The sequence below is a fragment of the Coloeus monedula genome (assembly GCF_965178545.1).
Source record: "Coloeus monedula genome assembly, chromosome: 8".
Classification (NCBI taxonomy): Eukaryota; Metazoa; Chordata; class Aves; order Passeriformes; family Corvidae; genus Coloeus; species Coloeus monedula.
The window spans coordinates 34,461,863-34,485,658 of record NC_138788.1 but is presented as its reverse complement, the minus strand read 5'-3'; the positions used below and the strand labels follow the sequence as shown (position 1 = coordinate 34,485,658).

The following is a 23,796-nucleotide window of genomic DNA, read 5'->3' as shown; positions in this document are numbered from 1 at the left end:
CCAGAGCTGCTGGCTCAGTAGTCAAGAACACCAGTTGGCACCTCTTGAACCACCCCCTCCATTTAATTACATTTGCTTCATTTGCAGTGGTCACTACCCTGACATTGCAGAAAAAAATTCAAAGAGCCAGCAGCAAAACAGTGCTCTGGTACTGAATGGTTTTTTGCACAAAAATACCGTTCTTCCTACCAGGTAGGATAGCTGACGGAGTGGGGGATTTTCTTGACTCTTGGCTCATTTCACCAGAGCTGGAACTTGATGAGAATGTGTGGAAACATTAATTTCAGTTTGGATCCATACTCGCTTTAAAAGTCAACTATGCAATGAAATGCTTGTCCTTTGGATGGGAGAAAGGATGCAAGTTGTTCGCCCTTTTTTATAAATTGTTATAAGCAGTCAGCTCCCACTAACTCCTTCAAATTCAATTGATACCATAACTTCTATTCTAGCATCAGTGATGCTTCTTCCCTAAGACAGGGTATGGCAAGGGCCAGAAAGCAGGCACCAGTCACTCACCCCAAGCTGAAATAGCCTCCTTGGCACACAGCTTCCCTGCTCCCTGTCCCCTCTCCCTATCTGCTGACTTCTGTCCAAAGTTTTGTTTGCACAAGTGATACCAAAGCAAATTGTAAGGCAGGAACGGTTTGCTTGCATCAGGAAATCAAGATTTATGATTAAGCTATGTTTGCTTGAGACCGGGAAGATTAAATGATTTAATCTGACACTGGGGACAACCTTGCTGCCTGGCTGTGGGAATACCAGTTCCCTCCTGACAGAGGCCTCCTGCCATCCCTCTGCTGCACTTGGTCCCATTTCTCAGTGGCCATTAAGTCACAAATGTGTTCCTTAAGTACAGTGGTGCATCAGGCAAGGAGAGAAAACAGGGTCAAATGGACTTTTCCTGTAGAAGGCTTGCTGGTGCTGCTCTGTCCCTGTCCTCTCTGGCTGCTTTGCTCAGCCATACAACCCTTCCACTGATCCTCTAGAGATTCCCTCTGCACCTCTGCAAGCTTTCCTTCAGTTCTCCTGCTCTTCTCCTTCTTATACAGCTGTGGCTGTCCTCACCATGGATGTCTGAGAGCACGTGCACAGCTGGAACAGAACCAATTACAGATCTTGATTGCAAGGTACCAACAGAGAAATCACAGCTGCAGACAAACACACAGACACCGAGTCCCCTCTGCATGGCTGTGGGGTTCTCCTCTCTTCGTTCCTCTTGTACCCTCTCTCTCTTGGCTTGCTGTTGCTTTCCCAGCCCACTCCTCTCTGCTACATTGCTGACTCACTCATCTCCAAGAGGAATGACATTCAGATCCACACCAGCAGCTCCCAGGAGGGCAGAGAATGTTTGTCCAAACAACTCGTGCCTGGTGCGTTATGGGTGAGAGCATCCAGGTGAGAGGGTGGGGACAGATCTCTGTGAGAGCCAAGAGCTGCATAAGGAAATAATTTTACTGTTCTTATGATACTTAGGATCTATGGCATTCCTGAGAAGTGACCATACTCCAGCCAGGAGTAAAGTTGAAAAATGGGGAGAAAAAATGCTCAACACAAATTCAGGCTGAATTCAGCAAAGAATTTCATTTGACCAAAATGCTAAAGTGTAAAAAATTTCTGTTCTGGACCTGTCATAACAAGATGTTTCAAATAAAGTTATTGGGAATTGACCCAGTCTTTTCTTTAAAGCTTGAAGAACCTGAGAGCCTGAGACACAGTCCCTTTGAGGCAGTGAAAGATTGCAGCTGAAAGATTTATTAAGCAACCAGCCCTGAAATTATTGAATTGTTCTCCCATCCTTGGAAGAGATGTTGAGCTGTTGAGTAAGTGAAGGGATGTGGAATTATTTGGGAAAAGTGCTAGGCAGATGAAAGGAAACTTGTGCCTTGCCTCCTTTTGTGTTCCTGTTGGTTGCACCTCATCTGCTTCCAACACTCCTCCCTCTTCCAGACCTCCACTGACTCCAACCCATCCCAACTAAAGAACACCAGCCTCTTTGAGGGCAACAGGATTTATTTACCAAATGTATACATGAGATAACAGAAATCCTTTACCTTACAGCCAGGGGGACACCATGCAGAACAGGAACTCTCTGATCCCTGTTTGCTTTCTGGTAGCAAATATCCCAATGTTTTACACACCGTGTCAGAGCACAAGATATTCTTTTATAGGAACATGTAGTTGCCACTCCTTAAATCAACACACTTAGGCCTGCAGCTGGTAAAGATAAATGAAGGGTCAATGGCAACGGAAAAATAAATGAAAAATATAATTTCTGAGAATATCCTTGTCATTATGATGTCTTAATACCTAAGAGTTACCTAAAGACCTACTGCAACAGAGACATTAATGAAACCTAGAGCAGGACTGAGGCTTCCACACTTTCAAACAACCTTTAAAAGTGCAGAAAGCTGCTCCTTCCCCTGCAATTCTCTGTGCCTGGCACCACACAGGTAGAAGCACAGAGATCTCTCCCACCCTGGCCAACAGGTAATCAAGTACTTAGGTTGGTTTTGTGGGATGAGATTGATGGATTTGGCCCCTTCTCACTTGGGGCATTTCTCTGCTGAACAGAATAACCCTTAAGCTGGGAACCACCCGTGCTCAGAGAGAAAACAGCTTCTGCTTTCCTATTTTAAGTATCCTCATCTGGCACTCGCTGATATCTCCCACCATTTCAGACCTTTTAGGCAGCTGCTAAATGTCTGAGTCCCAATAACCAAATTTAAGTACCTCCAAGGTTTGTGGCAACTGCTACCTGCAAGAGATATGGAAGGGCAGTTCAGCTTCCATCCATCCCGGATCTTCCTTGGATCTTGCCTTATGTTTGTTGAACAAATTTGATCTATTACCCAACAAACAGCAGAAGCTGAGAAATGCACTGCTGTGATTTGCAGGAGGAGGGTGGGTCTTAAAGATTTATTGTTTCCTGAACACAGAAAGGAAAATAATTAGAGGAATGATCCATTAAACCACAATCCCATGAAATTTCACAGAAAAGTAAAAATATTACCATAAACATAAGGATAACCAGAAGCACTTGACAGGTATCACCGCTTGAAAATTTGTGTTTTCTTGTAGCTAAGATCTCCAGACCCAAAGTTGGTGTTAATGCTCACAACGGGTCATGAGTTCCTTCACCCCTCAAAATGCTAAAATATTTTGGTTTGTCATTAAATAAAGTTTAACTCTACTATCAAACAAATATTGACAATCTTCTTATGTAGTTTCTCTCCCACTGCAAAAAGAAACAGTGCTATGTATTATTAACACATACTTTTGCCTATACAGTTTGGCCAACTTCCTAAACAAACCTGGTTTTGAATTTAGGACAATGGTTTCATTAATTCAGCTGGGCTGATTACTGCTAGTTATAAACTTTGCAGTTCTGCCTCCTTCTCCCAATATGACCTGTAATTGTATCAAACACTTCTGCCACCCTGACAAAATTAATAAGACCACAGCCAGACTAAAAAATGTCAAAGCCAAGAGCATTTGTATTATAAAAGAGAGAGACTAAGGTCTCTTAAGGTCATTTAAAAGACAAAGGAAAGCACAAAAATGTTCTTCATGAGGGGAACAGCTGTTTGACCAGCACAGACACAGGACTGAGTTCTGCAGTTGTATTTGAAGGCAAAACTGACTTCCAACACTAAATGCCAGAAATTCAGACATTTAAGGCTAAACCCTGGGAATCTCCCACTCAGAGAGACCCAAGTGCTCACCAGAGCCGTGACTGACCAGCCACAGCTGAGTGCAGGTCCCTGCTCTGAGGGAGCAGCCACGAGCCACAACTCCAGCCTGGCATTGATGCTCCCAGGGGAGACAGCTCCAGCTCCCCACTCCTGCACTGGCCTTCCACAGGAGGTTTGGGATCAGATCAAGGTTCTTTTCTCTGCCTAAGGTTTCTGTGCCATTTCCCATTCCTTGCTCTTCAGAGCCACTGTCCAGTGTCTGGAAATAATTTTCTGTGGCCATTGTTTTAAATAAAACAATTCTATTTCTCTGCTGAAGCAGACTCTCCTGGAAGCACAATTTCCCTGCTGTGGCCAAGGTTTGGCAAGGATCTGATACAGAAACAGAAAAAGCCCTAAAGCAGATCCCAAACAGATTGCAAGACAGTGAGAATTGCAACCCCCACTTTGTAAAATACATACAGGCAGCTCATCACAACAATGAAGTGTCAGGCAAAACTTAGAGGCAAAATCCTTTCAGAAAACCTTGTTTCTTACCAACACCCAGCCCTGCCACCTTCCTCAGTGCACCAGCCATCTGTGCAGCACCCTGCTGAGCTATTTCAATGCAACCTGAAACAACAAGGCACTTTCTCCATGTTCCCATCCAAGATCTCCCACAGAATGGCTCAAAGAACAGAAAAGGGAAAGAACTCCTATCATAATATGATGTGTTTTTATAAATACAAGGCTGTCTGACTCCTGTAAGCTCAGCACTGACTGTCCATCTTGTTGGCTTTCTGAGCAGTGCCCACTTCCATAGGAGAACATAAATACATTTATCTTGGACATGGGCTCACCTTAGAAATCCTGTATTAACCCTTCTGAGTCCTTGCTGCCCAGGCAAAATGCAGGCAAAGAGAACAGGCTTGAGGAAATGAATTGCCATAGATCAGATTTTAATGTGGGCATCCTGAAATCCAGAAGCTCACCTCTTCTGAAAGACTGCATTTTTGTTCAAAATATTAATAATTTTGTTAAGTGCAAATGTTTGGTAGGTTGCCATAATTTTTCTCCTGTAATGAGGGCAAGTTTCAGGCTTTAGTAATAACAGCACAGTTAATGTAATTTAATTTGTGGATGTCATTTTGGATCATGGGGTTTGCACAGGCAATTACCATATTTGAATGTAATGATTAATGGTTGATTCTAAATAGCAGGATTTACAAAGACATAAAATAAGTGGTTGATAGCACATTATAGTCATATTAAAGTTATATTTAATTTATGTAAAGGCAATGCCTGGATATGATGACATCTGGATTGAGGTAGATGAAACAAACAACCCTTTCAATTTTAACAATAAAGCTTCTACCACTTCTGTTTAAGCAAGTCTGAAGCATTTCTGTGATGGAGAAAGTACATGATATCTTTTTCAACCTTCAGGCTGCAATTTCAAACCGTCCCAGACTGAAGCCAGAGCTAAAAAATTACTATAATCCTATGTACCATCACTCCATGCTAGCTACAGATAAATGAACGGCTGTCTCTCTGAGTCTCTAGAGGGTGCAGCTTTGCTCTCTCCATATAGCTGCAAGAGATGCCCTGTGGCCAGGCTGGGCACCTCAAAAAGGATCTGGACCAACTGAAAAGAGTCCAGTAATGAGAACAAGGACAGAAAATATGACCTGAGATAGGAAGAGAACAAAATAATCACTGAGGACAATTGTCCTCTGTCTTCAGAGGCGTTGTGCCAGGAGTGGAGCTGCAGTGTGTTTGGGTAACAAAGCAAATTTCACTATGAACATCTGTGGGTTGGGATTTGCTCTTGCTGTTTCTTTTTCTCCTGGGCAGGGACAGTGTTGAGCAGAGAACTTTGGCTTTTAATTGAAAAGAAAAAGAAATATTGTTCTGTTCTTCAGGCAATAAAGCAAGTTGAGCAAGAGGAAGCCCTTTGCAGGAGTGGCAAGGTTTGCAGAGTCCCTCAGCGCTTCAGGAACTCACTGCCCAAGCTGGAACTGATCCCAGCAGAGCTTTTGCACAGCCCTAGCTTATCTTTGGGAGTGCTTTTTTGTTAATCAAACATAAAAACCCTTTAGCTGAGATAAATAACAGCGAAAAGATTAGATTGCAAAGTAAAAACAAGATGAGTGTCATAGCTCCAGCATATCATTATCCTTTACACAGTTCTGTTTATGTAACATTTGCATGGCTGTAAACCCTCCTCTGTTACACCAATGAAATATTCATCTCCCACTAACTGCACCAGTGAAATGCAGCGTTCTTCTGCCAACTCCTCTCCAAAAGGAAGCTCTACTTTCAGGATCCCAGCCTCCAGGTCAAATGTTGATTGAGATGTGAGGAAACGTACATTTATTCTTCTGTTAATTACAGCTGGGTTTTATTACAGGTTTGTTTTGCACCCGAGAGCAGTAGCTAGAGCACCTTTTCTGTTATATTTGCCTGTTTGTGGCTGATTTGCAGGTTTGGTGGGTTGATTTCTTTTTCTTACAAGTGCAAAGAATTTTAAAACAGTCACAGCATGCTGAAACATCCTAGTTTTCCAAATGAGACAGTCGACTCTCCTTTTTGCCAGACACAGGAACTTACCAGAGATGAGATGCAGACAAAATCTACTTTTTCCTTGCCAGAACTGCCCAGTTCCTTGGAAGATTGGAATCAACTTTTATGAGAACAGCTTTCAGCACTTCTTTCTGAACAGACACTATATTCAGACTTCCAAGGACATCTGCTTTTCCCCCTGCATCCCCCTCCTCCTGCAGGAGGTCACCCCCTCACCCCAGCCACACACACCAGCAGAAAGTGCTCCAAATCACAGTGACACATCCAGACCCTGCTTCCACAGAGGATGGAGCTGAGTTTTTAGCTTCAATTCGCCCTCTCGTGGACTTACCTGTCCACAGGTTCTTATAAACAGGTTGTCCACAGAAGCTGTGGCTCTGCCATCCCTGGGAGTGTCCAAGGCCAGGCTGGACGGGGCTTGGAGCAACCTGGGATAGTGGAAGGTGTCCCTGCCCGTGGGACTAGATGGTCTTTAAGGTCCCTTCCAACCCAAGTCATTCTCTGATTCTATGAAAAACGCCCATTTTTCCTGGAGGACTGCAGCTCTAGGGTAAGGTCCAAGGGCTGCTGCTTCTCTCTCAGCTTTCATGAACTTTGGGGAAGGGGTTGTCTAGGCAGACACAGCAAATCCCACAGATACTGCATGGACACAGCCTAACTCACAGCTCTCTCAATCAATAACACCTCACAAATGTGTTTTCCTCTGTGGGGTGGTGATCTGCACCATTAGCTCCATTTCAGAGGGGAAAGGAAGATTACACTATGCTGCTGTTACCACAGTCCATCTCCCTCAAACAGCCACATGGCAAACTTTCTGAAGATCACTCTGGTCTCTGCATAAACACTGCACAGAAAAGGAATGAACAGAAAAAATATTTAATTTTCTCCTCCAGCATGTTATGCAGTATTTCCAAGCTCCTAAAGTGAATTCTTTACCACATTAAGTAAATTTGACTCGTATGCTTTAGCTCTGACTCATTTTCCTTCTAATCAGTTGCTAATTATTACCCACTTCCTCAGAAGGTTTATGGGGACAGATGCTGCAGTACCATGACTACTAAACAAAACCCTGAGATTGAAGGAAAACTTCCCAGCAGATGCAGATAGATTAAACTGATGAGCTGCTCTGTAGTTTCTTTCCCCACTTTCTCTGCCCAATTAGTCAATTTACATATGCACTGGTTTTAGCAGTGGTTTTATGCAATCAGCAATCCTTACCTTATCAAGTTATTGCATATTTACAGAGGAATGGTACAAAGAGGCTGAACTGGCTGAAATCCTGGGGCCAGAGGGTCCAGCTCTGACTTCCCTGCCAGCATCTTGCACAAGAGATGGGGTTTTGGGGTTGAGGGGACCTGAAAAGGACTCACACAGGGACCTACCATCACATACAACTGAATACTCAGTGCACTCATCATTCACTGCTCTGGATTGGTGACTTCTACCTTCATCACCTCTATTTCTCCTGAACGTTTGCAGTTTTAATCAGTATTATATAGAATCAGAACAGTTAATGCTGCAGTACTTTTCTGATATACAATAAAAACCTGTATTTAATCTGATCATGCTTTACCAAATGTCTCCCTCACCATAATTTGGAAAAATGTAGTTTTAAAAATATCCTCAACATGAATACAAAATAATTCTAGGTAAGGAGGGGAAAAAGAAAAAAAAAAAAAAAAAAGTCCTCTGGCAATGAAATGACAGGATTTTACTTCTTGGCATCTAAGCCACAGAAACCAGACAATTGTTAGTCATGACCATTTCTTTTATAGCTCAAGACTTTTCCCTTATGGAATAAGTGAACTTGCACTTCAAAACTACCTCCAAGAGTAGCCCCACGTAGCCATCTACTCAGCATCACAAACAGCATCTCCAGTTTCCATTTCAGACATTATAAAATACTGAAAATCAAGCCAGAATGTCCAATTTCCTTGATATAACATCCAACACTTTTTAAAATTTCCAGGAAACTGATATTTATACAAACTGTGCCAAAGCTATTCAGTACAAAGTATTTTCAGTTACACTTTGGAAAGAACTGTGTGCTGAAGCAAGAAAGAATAAAAACCATTCCAGATCTATAACCCAGTAATACATAAAAAAAATACATGGTAATCAACTGTATTAAAGAAAAACTTTGCCTCCATGTCCTTGCTCATCAGTAATCTTGCTTCATAAACTTAAAAATCATTTAGAGAATACTTTGATTGTAAGAAACCATCTGAGTAGCTGCATTGTTGGATAGCAGAAAAGTAAATTCTAAACATTTTGCATGTAATATTCATGTGGTTACCGATACCCACTGCCCAGAAATTAATTATGTGTTAAGGAAAGGTAAATCAGAAAACCACTCTCCAAGTGAACAGCTGCATCTCACATCCCACTAGATGGAGCTCAGGGCTAGAATTCTGGTCAAATATTCCACTAATCCCAGTGACCCAGGAAAACCATTTACAGAATTTCATTTGCCTCTTTCCTAATGCCCACACAAAGAAAATTAATGACTTTGCATATTAAGAGACCACAACAACAAGCAATAGGAACAAATAGAATCGATCAGCTCTGCAAATTGTGCAAGCACTTGTTTTGAAGTAAAAAGGCAGATGGAAAATAACTTCTGGTTTAAACACAATTTCCTGGCTTTGGGGCTTTAGTTTAATTTTTGATAGTCGGGTTAGGTGGAGTACTAGAGAAGGCAGGTGATTTTCAAACTCATTTTTGCTGAGAGCTGTGTGTCACCACTCTGTGCTACCCAGGGCACAAATGGTCTGCAAAACAGAGCACCACTTCAGTGGGAAGCTGGAACATTAATCAACATCAGCATGATGAACTTGCAGTGCAAAGATGCTAGAAAACACTTCTGCAAGATCATTCTTTGCATCTTTGGGGCCAGAAAGGATTGCAGACTACCAGGGTTTGGTACTACAGTGTTTTGGCAGATTTTCACAGGTGTGATTTACCACAGCCATGGCACAAGTTGGTAATGAGGTGTCAAGAGTTAATATTGGACTGAAAGGGGCACTGCAACTAATTAATGTTATACACTGCAAATTTACAGTGATCCAAGTGAGTAAGGGCAGGCACTGGCAGTTGGGGATACAGAGGCTCCTCAAATCAGGATAAACTGGCTGAAACAGAACTGAAATACAGCTGGGAGGAGAAGGAGCGCTGTCAGGAATCCAGCTCTAGTGGATTTGTTGCTGTAATTGGATGGAACACAGCCCTTTCTTTAAAAATCATAAACCGCCAGCTACCCAGCTGGAGATGTTTACTAAAACACTCTTCTTCTAAAAGAAGAACATGTTTAGGAGTGACAGTCACCAAAACTTGTCTACAGCCCTTGGATTTATTCTCTGAGATACATGTTTCAACAGAGGAAAGAAAAGGCTGCTGAGCCTATTGTTTACCCAACGAGTAATCACCTTGTAATTAAGTGTGGTTGATTGTTCTCCTTCACAGCAGGACAAACCCACTCACCACCCCCAAGCTTCAAGGGCATCCATAAACACATGTATAAGGATTAATGCCTGTTAGAGGAATGCCCAATATCCTAGAGTCAAAACCAGGTCCATACACACACCAGCACTCCAGATTTGAATAAACCAGGCCTGTTTCAAAGAGTTGAAGGCCAGATCTAAATGGTTACACACATCCTAATGTCAGAACAAGAATGGTATGGGATCTGTGATCCACCATGTGGAAATGACTACAGTGGGCAAACAGATTCCAGGCATTGGTGAAATTGTAATTAAAACAACAAGGAAAATGCATTAACATCTGGATGGCATAAGCAAAATGACAAATTCAACCCAGCCTTGCTGAGGAGAACAGATGCACAAAAGCACAAATACAAGACACATACTGAAAAATAAGTCATGCGATTCATGATGATTAAAAGGAGACCAGCAGGACATCCTCCCAGGCAGATGTGCCACTCAAAGTAAACCACTCCACAAGGGGAAGCAAAATGAGTCACTCACAAGAAGTACTGTTGAATTCTTTTAATAACACTAGGAAAATATCATAGTATTAAAGTCCTGCACGGGATCCTCGGAAGGTTATTCGGGTTGGGATTCCTCTGTGTTTATAAACCAAACTTTGTTTCCCAAACTACTCCTTTACAATGGCATTTCCAGTTAAAACACAGCTACCCTATAAATACCTGAATGCCACAACACACACTGTGTGCGTGGGTTTTGTTTTGTTTAAGTCTTAGCAGAAATAACGGGAAATCTACTCAACAGAGGGAAGCAAATGTCGATTTGTTAAGCGGGGGATGTAAAAGCCAGTAAAGAATACATTGCATACATAATACAGAAGGAAAAAAATTATCATCTGGAGTATTTGAAATTACACTGATTTTGCACCTTAAACCTAGTAAAGTTACTCTGTTGGCCAATACTAATCCACTGAACAAGCAGAATGTTGGTCAGAAGTCTAACGTTTCCTGTACCAGCACAGAGAGGATATAAGCAGTCCATTGCTGTTAAAAGAAAACATGAAATCCAGCTCATGTTTCTGGTTAGGGATCGATTTCTTCGGGAACTACTGTTAACATAACATCTTCGTTGCCCCTGCGCACAACCATGTGCAACGTACTGTCCTTTTTAATAATGTCACTGACATCACTGGCTGAGCTTATCGACTGTCCATTGATGCTTATAATCACATCGTTGTCCTTCAGGCCACCACTGAAAATACAAAGCAGCAATGTGTTATTATAATTGCAGTTTTATTGTTTAGAAAAAAAAAAGAAAAAAAGATTGCTGGATTATTTCTATTTCCCACCCAACAGCGGCTGTACAGACATGGCAGGCATGAGGAAAGCAATCAGAATTTATGAAGCAGTGAAGGTTACAATAAAGTGCAGAAACCTCAGAATCTGATGGATGTACAAGTTCGATGAATCCCATATTTCACTGTCTTCAAAGGAATTCACTATTGCAAATAGCAGTTAATTCTGCAATAAAGATCCTAGGTGCTGATATCTGTCTTCTAAAATAATTGCAACAAGGCACACTCATTTTAGAGGGGAGATTTCCCAAGCTTTTGTTCCTGAATACATAGAGAGGCAACCTGAGTGACACTGTGTGCTAACACATGAGGAATTTCAGTCCCTGTTCTCCACACGCAGCTCACTGGCAGCCACTTCACATACCCTTCATGTTTTAAACTTGAGCAGAGTAACACATGTAGCTACTCAGCTTGGCCACCAAAAATCATGTGCGTCCTTCCTCTCTGGGCACTGCCCATAGCACCCAAAATCCCTTTTTCTGACCTCAAAAACTGAACCTTCCTGACTCAAAGCAAGACGGGGCAGAATCGGGGCCGCGTCTCTCCCCAAGCTGGCTGGAGCTGCTGCCAGCACCAAGAAACAGCTGGTGAGGGATGCCACAGACCACAACATCTTGCCCAGTCTTGCACAATGATCTGGCTCCCAGTTATGGAAAAACTAACCAAGACAGATCAGACATGATTCAGCCCTTCACAAGCATAATCCTTCACAAAACCACAGACCACTCATCAGCCTCTTCCACCCACAGAAGGAGCCTGACACGAGTGTCTCCTGCAAGCAGGATGCCCTTGGCCAATGTTTGCAACAAATCTGGTCGCCTACTGAAGGCATGGCTCAGAACATGTTCCTGGAGGAAGTCATTCCATGGTTTTTCATGCAACCTCTCTGTGTGACTCAAAGCCAGGATGGGTGACTCCAGCACTGCTCCAGTGCCCCACCAGCACATCTACACAACATGTGCTGGAGAGATCAGCAGAAGAAGGAAACCCCTGGGCAGGGGGACTAGAAGTGAGGAGGACAGAGCCAACATGGGCTGCATTTTAACTGCCAGGCCAGCCTTTGGATGGAGCACCTTGATTTAGGTCTGCCTTCACATTCAAAGGTTACATTGCCTCACATCTCTTCTCCCCTTCTAAAGTCCTTCTCCCACTCTCTGCTGTTATCCATGCTCCTAAAATGACTTTTCTGCACCTTCAGACTGGACCTGCACACCAAGGCAGCAATTCCAGCCCCACACTGGAGCAGCCAAATCCTTCCTACACATTCCTTCACATTACAGACACTCTCCAGTGTTCTGCCTGACCAGCACTGCCAACAAGAATCATCTACAAACACAGCACAGCAATAGTTCACAGAGGACACTAGACAGCTAACACTGTTTATCTTACATCCAAACTGCCAAAAAGACACCATCCAACCATCCTTGCAGTCTTCCTAAGAGGTAATGTATGTCTGCCCCAAGCAGCTTTCTGCCTACATGCCTTTGGTACCACATAAGCCTCTTCATTGCCACAAAGATTTACTCTTCTCTTAAATGATCACTAGTTTCAGAAAATGAATAAGGTTTCCCATTTCCTGCCCTTGATTACTGAGCGGTTTCCTATCAAGCAAACCCCTAGAGGAAAGTGTCTCCAGCAAAAGCCAGCCAGACCAGTGCCAGTGACCACAGCCCAGCTGCCAGGCTTCAGCCAGATATGGTACCAACCAGCAGGGCAGTTTCTGAGCAAATACTGAGTAATAAGAATTTAAAAAAATCAGTTGTCCAAACCCAAAAGCTCTTCCCAGTAATGTGACTGCTGACAGAGCTCTCACATGGAAGAGTGCCTGCTGCCAAGAGAGGATTTCAGCCCCAAGGCTTGCCAGGGGAGCTGGTGGGTTTGGCCAACACTGAGGTGGACACATCTTCCCCAAGGTGGACCCAAAGCTTCTCGCTCGCTCTCCTGCAGAGTGACCAGCAGGGCTGTGGAGAGTGTGAATAATCAAAGGTCTTTATTCAGCACTGGCATTGGTACAACAGATGCCTTGGAAGCAATTGCTGAGAAAAATGAAAAGGGAGCTTTCACACCCCCTGAATCTCTGCCCTTTGGGCCTGGAAAGCTGACAGGGCTTCCCTGCAATACCCTGATACAGTTACAGAATTGCCCATCAGGGACCAGACTAAAACCACAAATCCATTTCCAGCAGACAACATAATAGCAATCAGATGGCCGTAACTTTGTTAATTTAGCATAATGAAGAAAGCCAGTTAAGCAGAGAACAGCCTCCATCTTTACCCCCTCAAGTCAGTGGCAGTGGTTTTGAGAGAAAAGTACTTCAACCTACGCTTCAGCTGGTGTTTCTGGAATAACTTCAATAACATAGGCCCCAGAGACAACATCAGGGAAGTCTTTATGGCGATCCTTCAGCTCTCTAGCTTTGCTGAAAAATGAAGAAATAGCAAAAAAAATATTTTGTCAAGACAGGAAAAAACCCGCCCACACTTTTTTACTGAAGTCACTTAATAACCACGAGCTGAGGTGTTTTACACATTGATATGGCACTTCAGCATTCATTTTAACCCTTAGATGCGTATTTCAAGAATTATTACACTTCTTGCATGCATACAGCTTTTTAATGTTTATTTCTGGTAAGGGCAATAATTTCAATAGAAACAGAGAGTCAGAGTTAAAACATTTCAAAACTTTACACCTAGCAGATCATAGAATCACAGAATGGTTTAGGTTGGAAGGGACCTTAAAGCCCATCCAGGCTCATTCTCTGCCATGGCAGGGACACCTTCCACTGTTCCAGGCTGCTCCAAGCCCATGTCAACCTGGCCTTGGACACTTCCAGGCATCCAGGGGCAGCCACAGCTTCTCTGGGCACCCTGTGCCAGGGCCTCCCCACCCTCACAGGGAAGATTTTTTTCCTAATATCTCATCTAAACCCACTCTCTGTCACTTTGAAGCCATCCCCCCTTGTCCTGTCACTCCAGGCCCTTTGTAAATTGTCCATCTTTCTTTCAGGCTCCCTTCAGGTACTGGAAGGCCACAGTTACATCACCCCAAAGATTGTCTTTTCCAGGCTGAACAATCCCAATTCTCCCAGCCTTTCCTCATGGGAGAGGTGCTCAACCCCTCTGATCATCTTTGTGGCCTCCTTTGGACATGCTCCAACAGGTTCATGACCTTCTTGTGCTGGGGACCCCAGAGATGGATGCAGAGCTCCAGCTGGGGTCTCCCCAGAGCAGATTAGAGGGACAAAATCACCTCCTTCAACCCTCAACACCTAAAAAACCCCAACCCCGTGTGTTTCAATGCTTTGTTCTACCTGTGGATCCTGCACAAGGGAAAACCTCTGGTTACTTTTACAGGACATGGCGTTACCTGCTCATGAGTCTCTGAGCATGAATAAGCAAGTCCACACAAAAGCTTCATTTGATGTTAAGTGAATTGTTTAATGAAAACAATTTTATAGAAATGGAAGTACGCACGTAGCTGATGTTAAGTCATGAAAACATACAACAACATGGATATAACCCCAGGACAAAGTCTCAGTCACTAGCTATTCTCTTCTGAAGCATTAAGGAGAAGAAAAAGCCAGGAGCTGTTTAAGAACTAGCTCATACGAGAGTCTAGAGGAGAGTTCGACCGTGTAGCAGACGCAGAGGAGAAGGTGGCAAGAACTGGCTGCGAGCTGTCCCCAGCCCGCACAGAGAGAGACACGGTGCTGCCTCAAACCTCCCAGGAGCTTCTGCACATCACGAGCTTCATCCAAATGCATGCAGAGACCATGCTTCAGAAAGGTGAGGAGCCACCTTGCTTACTTACCTGGGAGTTAGAGACATCATTCGTATGCCAATGTATTTCTTTTTGGTTACAGCTTTTCCTACAAAAAGGAAAACAGGTCTTGATCAGTCGCTCTGACCAAAGGAGCCTCGCAGGCTGTTGGCTTTCTGGTTTATCACTGTTTTCACAGAATGGTCTGGGTTGGAAGGGTCCTCCACGGTCATCTAGTTCCAACCCCCTGCCATGGGCAATGATGCCACCCACTAAATGAGGTTATTCTCATGTTTTCCTCTTTGAAAGCAGTGAAGTACAGTACCTTTAGCTTGTCTGTCATGGGATTCAGTTAGAAACTTCTTTATTTTATCGGATGGGATAGCAAACGAGATGCCTGCTGTAACTTTTAATGTGTTAATTCCAATCACTTCACCATCCTAGAGAAATTTAAAAAGTCATTGTTAGCAAATGTGGAACACTTCAAAAAGAAATGGATCATTTCTTCCAAGCAGTCACAAAGACAAATTCACACTTTGTAGCTGGTCTTTAATTTTCTAAACTTTTTAAGTCTTAATTTTTTGTGTCTCCTGATAAAACACTACTTAGGAATTTTAGAAAATCAATGTGATTATTCATCTTGCTGCAGAAGAGATCAAAACTGGGCAATTCTCATGCTTCAAGCAGATAAGCAACATATTCTGCAGCCAATCTGTGTTTACTTCAGCAAGCACCACATAAAGTATGGCACCGACTGCTCCTGAGCCACTGTTACATAATAACGTAAAGAAAAATGACAGTTCACCAAAATCAAAAGTTTTCCTGGCAATGTAACTCCAGAGCTTTGGATAAAACAGCTCTGCTGTCATCTCTTCTGAAATCTCAGCAGCTTCTTCGCCTGCTTCATCCCAGATAAAAACAATCCAGCCACAATTTTTTTTTAAGTGAAGGTTAAGTGTGACTGAATGTGTGCTGTGAGTTGGGTGGAAACAAAAAAAAATTGCCAGATCTCCTTCAGGGCAGAAACTCTGAGTAGTTCTGAGTTTCAGTCTGTGCCATGCCTCCTGAGGACTCCACATACCCCCAGGAGACCTGAGAGCTCTCACAGAGTTTTGCAACCTGCTTCAGTCCATTCTACAATATTGGCAAATAAAGCCTAACATCCTGAAAATATGTGGACTTTTTAGTTGTCATTCAAAATGAAAGGGTAGATACATTTTAGAAACACTGAACTGAGTTTCGGTGCACATAAGAAAAGAATTGCCAGCTGCAGGGTAAACAGCAATGGCAAACACCTCACTGTAAAACATGCTTTCTGCAAGGCTTGAGCAAAAAAAAACACATTACACTTGTTCAAAACTATGCAAACCATAAACATCCTAAACATTGAAATCCAAATGTAGCCTGTAGCCAGCATAAACACAGACAAATGATTAGTAAGAACCATGTGAATTTTGTGTAGTCAGCCAGATATCAAAAGCTCTGAATCACATATCTGGTAGGGGGAGTTTGCTTTTTTCTTAGTTTGGGTGGGGTATTTTGTTTTGTTTTTAAATTAAAAATCAATAAGCTTGACACTAAGTAAACTTAGAGAAACTCTTACCAGATTTACTAGGGGTCCTCCAGAGTTCCCATACTGAAAATAAACATAATTTAAGAACATGTTTTAATATTTACCTCTTAATTTGTTGCAAGCAAAACATGAAAGAATTTACTGAAATATTTCTGTAGTACTGTTCCCATTGTCTATTAAATATGTGCAATAGAACAGTCCTAAACAGCCAAAGCCATAAACTACACTTTAACATCCCCCATTTTAGCTGAGCTTTGCAAATGCTTAGTTTTTCTTCTCTTGCCAGCGTAAGTTAAGAAAGCCAAGGTTTTCCTTTTGTTTTATTAGTGCCACACTAGAAACTGAGAAGATTTTAGGACAGCTCTGGGAGCTGTTAGTGAAGATTTCTTACAGGGCCAAGATTTGAAGTACAAAAACTATTGTTTTGCCTCAATGCAGAAACAAACTTGAATCCTTAAACTAATCTTGGCTTCTTTTTCAGAAAACAAGATGGATTTTGAAAAGATATTTGCCAGAGACTACTGCCTCCTCCCTAAAATCCTGCAAGGATTTTGAAGTGAAGGCAGATATTGTGCCTGGTGTGGTTCCTTGGGGGGTTTCTAAACAACAACCAAGCGCTGCTGCGGCGCAGATGTCCAGATTTACATGGAGAGAAAAAGAAGAGCCAGCCATGCTCCCTGCTCCTAAGAGCAGCATCACAGGAGGAATCTTCCAAGCAGCTACTGCAGAAAAGTGAGAGCTGGAGGCAGCAGGCTCAGAGGGGACGTACATTGATGATGGCATCTGTCTGAATGTAGTCCATGTCGGAGTTGCGGAGCCCCAGCTCCTTGCCCCCGCGCTGCGTGGTGCTGACAATGCCCGTGGTCACCGTGTTCTGAAGAGAAAAGGGACTTCCAATTGCCACCACAAATTCCCCTGGCCTCAGGTCTGCAGACTGACCAAGCAGAAGAACTGGCAATTTACCCTGCAAATGAAAATAGAATGAAAAAGAAGAGAAGAAAAATTCAAATGTTAGGACGCTGCTTCTCTGGCAGAACAAATGTTACAGAAGGATGAATACAGTCACAGGGTAGAGGAAAAGAGAGAGGCTTTTATCCCTCAGGGATTTTGCTTGCTCTGTTTTCTTTGAGTATTTTATGTGGTTGATACTGAAACATCCCAATGGGCATCTGCACTGGAGTGTGGGCTCTCCACACTGTAGGAGAATTTCTTTCACAACAGGTACCCATTAAATCAGGACCAATTCCATGGCTAAAGGAATATTTATGCTCTGCTGTACAAAGCAAACATCTGATGATACTAGAAATGAGCCGTTTCCAACACTTCTTGAAATAATTAGCCAACAGCTGCTGAAGTAAAAGTACAATATTGTTTGAGAGTGAACACTAAAGAATCATGAAAGCAACAGCCCAAGAGTTTTAAACATGCATGTGTACAGTTAAAAGCATTTTATATTCTCACAAGACACCAGCTAATGTTTCATCTTACTTTTTTTAAATGAAGTTTCTCTTCTAAATAATTATATTCCCTCCTACATACAGTGACATCTTCCTCTGGAGATGTTAGGATTTAAAGACTTTATGTGATTTTTCTGTTATGAGATTAGGGGACACCATTATACTCCCTTTTAAGGTCTTATCTCTAAACATATTAAATATCATGTAGTTGAAGACATTCCCACTAAAACATTCTTAAAATCCAGCAAACACTGCATTGTACAGCAGTTAAAAATAAAAAAAGGGAGGGAAGGTTGGATACACACATTCTTGCCAATGAATCAAGGGTGTTCTGAAACAGATCATACTTGAAATAGATACTTTCCCTTCGTTTATCACCTGCCTGTGCAACACACATTGAGTGCCATTTCTTCCTTTCTTCACACTTTTGAAAGTCAGTCCTTAACCTTACAGTGATGTGACATGTTTTTAAATATTTTTGGTTTATCTGTTATCCAAATGATCCTGACCCTCCCCAGGTAATTTAACTACGTATTTAATCTTGTCACTGGACTATTTCTATTAGCATCAGTGAACCTGGACACAAATAAATACAAGTTTTGACTCAGAGGTTTGGAGGATTAGGTTACTGAACCCAAAAATCAAAACAGAAATCTGGAGGCATTTATCTTTTGCTTGGCAAAGCTGACTTGAACCTAGCTTTCCTCCAAGCTTGACCTACTTCAAAACTCCAAATTTTTGGCAAAAAGGGAAATTATTGCATGTTTGGTTTGGAAACCCATGGCTAGATCTTTAGAGGTCTTCTGTTACCAGCAGTTTGAAAGCCTGAATCAATAAGTCACCCTTAGGGAAAACAATCTAGTAATATAAACTAGCCCAAATGCCCATCATTTTGTATTTTTCACCTACAGTTTTATTTCAAATACCCTAAGAGATAGAAAGTAGAAAGTGAAAAATAATGGCACCAGTTATCACTATATGCAGCTGCAAATACAGAAGTTATGGTTTTAATGTTTAACAAGATTGATCTTGTGCAGCCTTTATCCAGCTTTGTTACAACTCCACCAGGGAAATTTTACTCAGATGAGCAGATTATTTCAATAAAATTCATTGCCAGCTCCCAGACAGGGTAAGATTCTCTTTGGAAACTTTATCTTTCAGTCTCCAGACAGGAAGAAAACAATTAAACCAACTGCTCATTCAACAGAGTGAGCTGGGAGAGCAACAGAACAGGCAGCACAGAAAGGAGGAAAACATTTCCATGCCTAGTTACCTTTCAGAGGAATGTTTTCACAACCAGCAATGCCCTGCTATTAAATAATAATTGTAAAATACAGCCCTTATCAGTGCCACAGCCACAGATAAACCCAGCCACAGCTGTGGCTCAGGGCTGGGAAGGATCCAGCAGCTCTTTCCCTGTCGTGTCTGCAGCACTGCAGAGAAGCAGCAGCATCCCAGGGCAGTCCCTGATCCCAGCCCACAGCCCTGGCTCCAGGGATGTGTCCAGGACAGCAGGAATCAGGCAGCTATGATTAGCTGTGCTGGGAAGCACGCAGCATGTGCAGCACAAACAGCCCCAGATGGGTATTGTTTGGAAGCAGGGAGCACCCTGGCCCTTCCTCCTCTGACCAGATGCTATTGAGCTTACGTAGCACGTGTTTGCAAGATGTCATTGGTCAAGAAGAGCATCTTTTTTTGGCACTTATTTGTGCCAAATATGCTTTTCCTTATTTAAAAAAAAAAAAACCAAACCACAACACAAAGACAAAAAGTGGCTTTTGTTTGTATCCCAGTGCACTGAACATGGATACTTTGCAGAGGAAGAGAACATTTATCAGCAAATGAAACACAGACAAGCAAAAGAAAACAGAATACTTTTTATTTTTCATTAACAGAAAAAAAAAAAAAAGAGAAAAAGACTGGTTGTGTACAAAGTTAAAGATTTATACAAAGTTCCTGAGTTGTAACAACAGTCACAAAGCCAAAATCGCATCTGGCAGCAGAGAGAAAACACAGGAATGATCTCTGACTAACACAATTCTGATTGTGCTGAGTTTTCAGGCCTGTGCCTATACTAGCCAGGCTTCAGCTCAAACTCTGATGCTGTATGGATTGGCTGCAGGTCACCCCTGTGATTCAACATGCCTTCTGGAAAGTCTGGCTAACCTTTCCCTTGCTAGGAACACAAATCCATTGCAAAAAGCGCCTCGTCCTGCACATTATGAAACACAGCTTTGGAAAACGTGTCCTCTGCTCCTTGTGATTTCATGGTGTGGGGCAGAGCACACTGACAGCACTCATGTAAATATATTTTTATACATATACAAAACAATGCCATGAAAAATTGGTTATGATGAATATATGTGTTGCAGTGGCTTTAAATTTGGGGGAGGTCTCTCTAAAATAGCTCAAAACATTGCCACAGTCAGTATTAAATTTTTCATTATAAAAAAAACCAAAACCAAAACAAGTATTTATTTAAATTGCACACGTGATTCTGAAATGAAACCAGTACAAAAGCTATCAAAATCCCATGATGGAGAGGGAAAAACATCCTTCTGCAGTCCTCAAGGGGAGGCACTTATGGCAGTGTTGTAACCAGGATCATGTCAGAACACCCTCTCTGTGCCCTCACACCCTTCCACTGGCAAGCTCATCCCAAGGAATCCTTGTAAAATGAGTGTGAGTTCAGGGCCCTTAATAACTCTACTTAATAAATGTGCATTCTTCAATTTCTACATAATGTCTGATGGCCGTCAGGATGACATAACCACCTCTCCAACTCACAATTCTCCTGTTTTAACTACAGCTTTGCCACAGAAGTTAATTAAAACTGCCAGGCAAAGGACCATGCCTTGCAGCACAACCAGCAGGGAGCCAGGAACACCGAGCACCCAAACCCAGCTCTCCCAGTGACTCACTGCATGGCTTTGGGCAACATAAAATGTCTTTTCTACCCCTTATTTTCTAATTCGTCCTTTGATGAAGCCTTGGGGCTCTGCTGGATCCGTGTTTACTCAATAAAACAAATCTGCAGGCAGGCATTCTGCAAGCACACAGAAATAGGACTAAACATGCAAACCCCTAAGTGGCACATGACTCACTGTTTACACCCAGCCAGAGAAGGAGCCATTAATTAGGGTTAATATTTTAAGCCTTTCGCATCCCAAAGGGCTTCAGACATTTTTATATATGGATTTGACTCAAACCCTGGATAAACACAACTCCCACGACAAGGAGCGCTGCACACCACCACGAGAAATGGCTCCATCCAACAATAGGTCACAGCTATTGTGGCAAGAGAGAGCAGGAGAGGTAGGAGAGGTAGAGATCAGCAGCATCAGCCAGGAGCCAGAGACAAACATGGAAACACTTAGGTTGGAAAAGACCGCTGCAATTACTGAGTCCAACCATTAACCCAGCACTGCCAAGGCCACCACTAACCCATGTCGCCAAGTGCTGCATCCACATGGCTTTTAAATCCCTCCAGGAATGGGGATTTCAACACTGCCCTTCTATGAAGAAATTTGTCCCCCTATCCAATCTTGCCCTCCCCTGGCACAGCTTGGGTCTCCTCTCCTCCTGTCCCTGCTCCCTGCGAGCAGAGCCCGACCCCCCCGGCTGCCCCCTCCTGTCAGGGACTTGTGCAGAGCCACAAGGTCCCCCCTGAGCCTCCTTTGCTCCAGCCTGAGCCCCTTTCCAGCTCCCTCAGCCGCTCCTGGGGCTCCAGACCCTTCCCAGCTCCGTTCCCTTCCCTGGACACACTCCAGCCCCTCCATGTCCTTCTTGCAGTGAGGGGCCCAAACTGACCCCAGGGTTCAAGGTGCAGCCTCAGCAGGGCCAGCAGAGATGTTCATCTGATGTACATGAGCAGCATAACTTGAGTCAGGTAAAATAAATGAAATCTGGACAAAACAACTCCAAAACTAATGGAGGAGGAAGCACAAAACCACCACGAGGCACAGCCACTGCCACAGAGAAATGGAAACCAAGAGGCAGCCATAACCAGGAGGTGTTTTGGTTTGAACCTTTTCATCCATGAAATAAGTGAATGTGTCTCTATGCTGGCACAGAAAGCAAGTAAATCCCTCCTCTGTTCTGTAATCCCCTTCATTTGTGGATGGAAAGTCAGGAATTCGCAGGAAGCACTTTGCAGTTCAATAAACGGATGAAGAGGAGACAAAAGTTCTGAGTTCAATTTGTGTTAACCAGCAACAGATCTCCTTCATGCTTTCTTTATTTTTAGGTGGGAAAGGCACAGAAGCTGGTATGGAACACTAATTCAGCTGTAACTCTGGCAAAACATGTAACTTTCCCGGGAACTGCATTTCTGTTCTGATTAATGAAACTATTCAACTTTCAGAATATGTTATGGCAAAATAAAAGCACCAGCCTTGAGCATATGAAAATGTAGGATATCACCTACAATCTAGAAACTGCTTGACAGAGAGCCAAAGAAAATGAAAACCCTAGCTGAATGCATTACAAGCCTCCAAAAGTATTTCATCTATAGTTAGAAAAGCAAAACTGAGTCTCGTTTTCTAAATATGGAGCATGGGAAGCTTGCAGGAAAAAAAATAAAGAAGAAAAGGATGAAGTGTTGTTTTGATATGTCACCAGGTTTTCAATTGCCTGGCAAGACATTGCTGCTCTCCCTTAAAAATAAAATACAAATGCAATTGCAATTAAAATAAAATAAAATAAAAATAGTAATTTAAAAATGCTAGTGCTGGGGATGTATGAGTATTTCACTGCATGGGAAGCTGGACCAGCACACTGTCCCCACAGTGAGGGCTACTAGGAGCTGAAGAGGGCAGGAAACCACTGCTGCCTAAATTGATGAATAAACAGGAGTTAAGAGCCAAGCTTTTTACAAGCTATTTCATTTCTATGGGTCCTGAAGGCTTCTGGAAGAAATATGTAGGCTTCCTTGGGCTCTCGAGAGGAAGCAAGGTATTACCCAGTGACAGATTTCAAAGTGAAATAGCATTTTAGAAAAGCCACTTACATCTGGTATCCAAGTAGTTTGTTTTTTCAAAACATGGGCTATTAAAATATGGATGCATAAACAGGAAAGTTTGCTGTCCTGCCTCCTCCAGTTTGTACACACGGGGGAAAAAGGCAAATCCCCTCTGACCACAAAGACACAGACACTCATTGCCGCAGGAAACCACCAGAGGAACGAGGGCAGGAGGTCTTGTTGATTTAAAAGTGTCAGACTAAGTGTTTATTAGTAAGATGCAGGAGAAACCTTGAGCTGAAGGTTTCAGATGAAGGGCTGAACAGCCACCACAAATTAGGGATGGGTCACAAACCCCCCCGCTGCTGCACCACGCAGTGCCAAATCCTGTCTGGGATAAAGAACCAGGAACTGGCCACACTGAGACACAAAAATCTTCAGGACCTGGCATGTCTTCCATGACACAGCTGTGATGTCTCATGGATGGTTTTTAAGCACGTAGAAAGAACTCCTCAAAATAAAGCCACTCACCGTGCTCCTCCCTTCAGTGCCAAACCACAGACATCATTTTTGCGGACAGAGTTCGATTTCCAGGGGTGAAAAGGGTCTCCAGGCAAAAGCCATCTCCACCTTCCACTACTTTGAGCTTCCAGTCTCCATTTGGGTTGGGTTCTTTTATAATTCTGCCCCACATTACCCCTGACATTGTCCATTAAACCACCCCGAAATTTCCTGCCCTCCTCCTGGTGTTTATTTTTCAGCAGCTGTATCACACATTCTGATTTAACAAGGTAGTTATTTGCCTTGAGATGAATCCCACAATCCAGCTCTGCCAGCAAAAAAGCATCTGCTCCCTTTGGAGTGTTGTGCAATAGTTTTGATGGGTTTCACACTCGCTGCAGTATCACACGTGCCACGCAGGACAGATTATTTATTTCACCAGTCCCTGCCTATGCTGCCAAAATCCCAATTTTTTCTAGGGAAGTCTTTTATAAA

At 42.9% G+C, this 23,796-nt stretch overlaps 1 protein-coding gene across 1 annotated transcript in view; it reads right to left on the bottom strand.

Moving 5' to 3' along the window:
• Positions 1-10,081: 10,081 nt before the first annotated feature.
• HTRA1 (HtrA serine peptidase 1) overlaps positions 10,082-23,796 on the bottom strand; it is a gene marked incomplete at its 5' end in the record, with an annotated part of 31,755 nt that continues 18,040 nt past the window's right edge. Inside the window, 6 exons of the mRNA XM_082286497.1 lie at positions 10,082-10,948; positions 13,375-13,470; positions 14,862-14,919; positions 15,136-15,250; positions 16,414-16,446; positions 17,153-17,347. Coding sequence (XP_082142623.1) covers positions 10,780-10,948; positions 13,375-13,470; positions 14,862-14,919; positions 15,136-15,250; positions 16,414-16,446; positions 17,153-17,347 — 666 coding nt within the window. The 3' untranslated portion in view covers positions 10,082-10,779. The remainder of the gene's footprint in view (positions 10,949-13,374; positions 13,471-14,861; positions 14,920-15,135; positions 15,251-16,413; positions 16,447-17,152; positions 17,348-23,796) is intronic.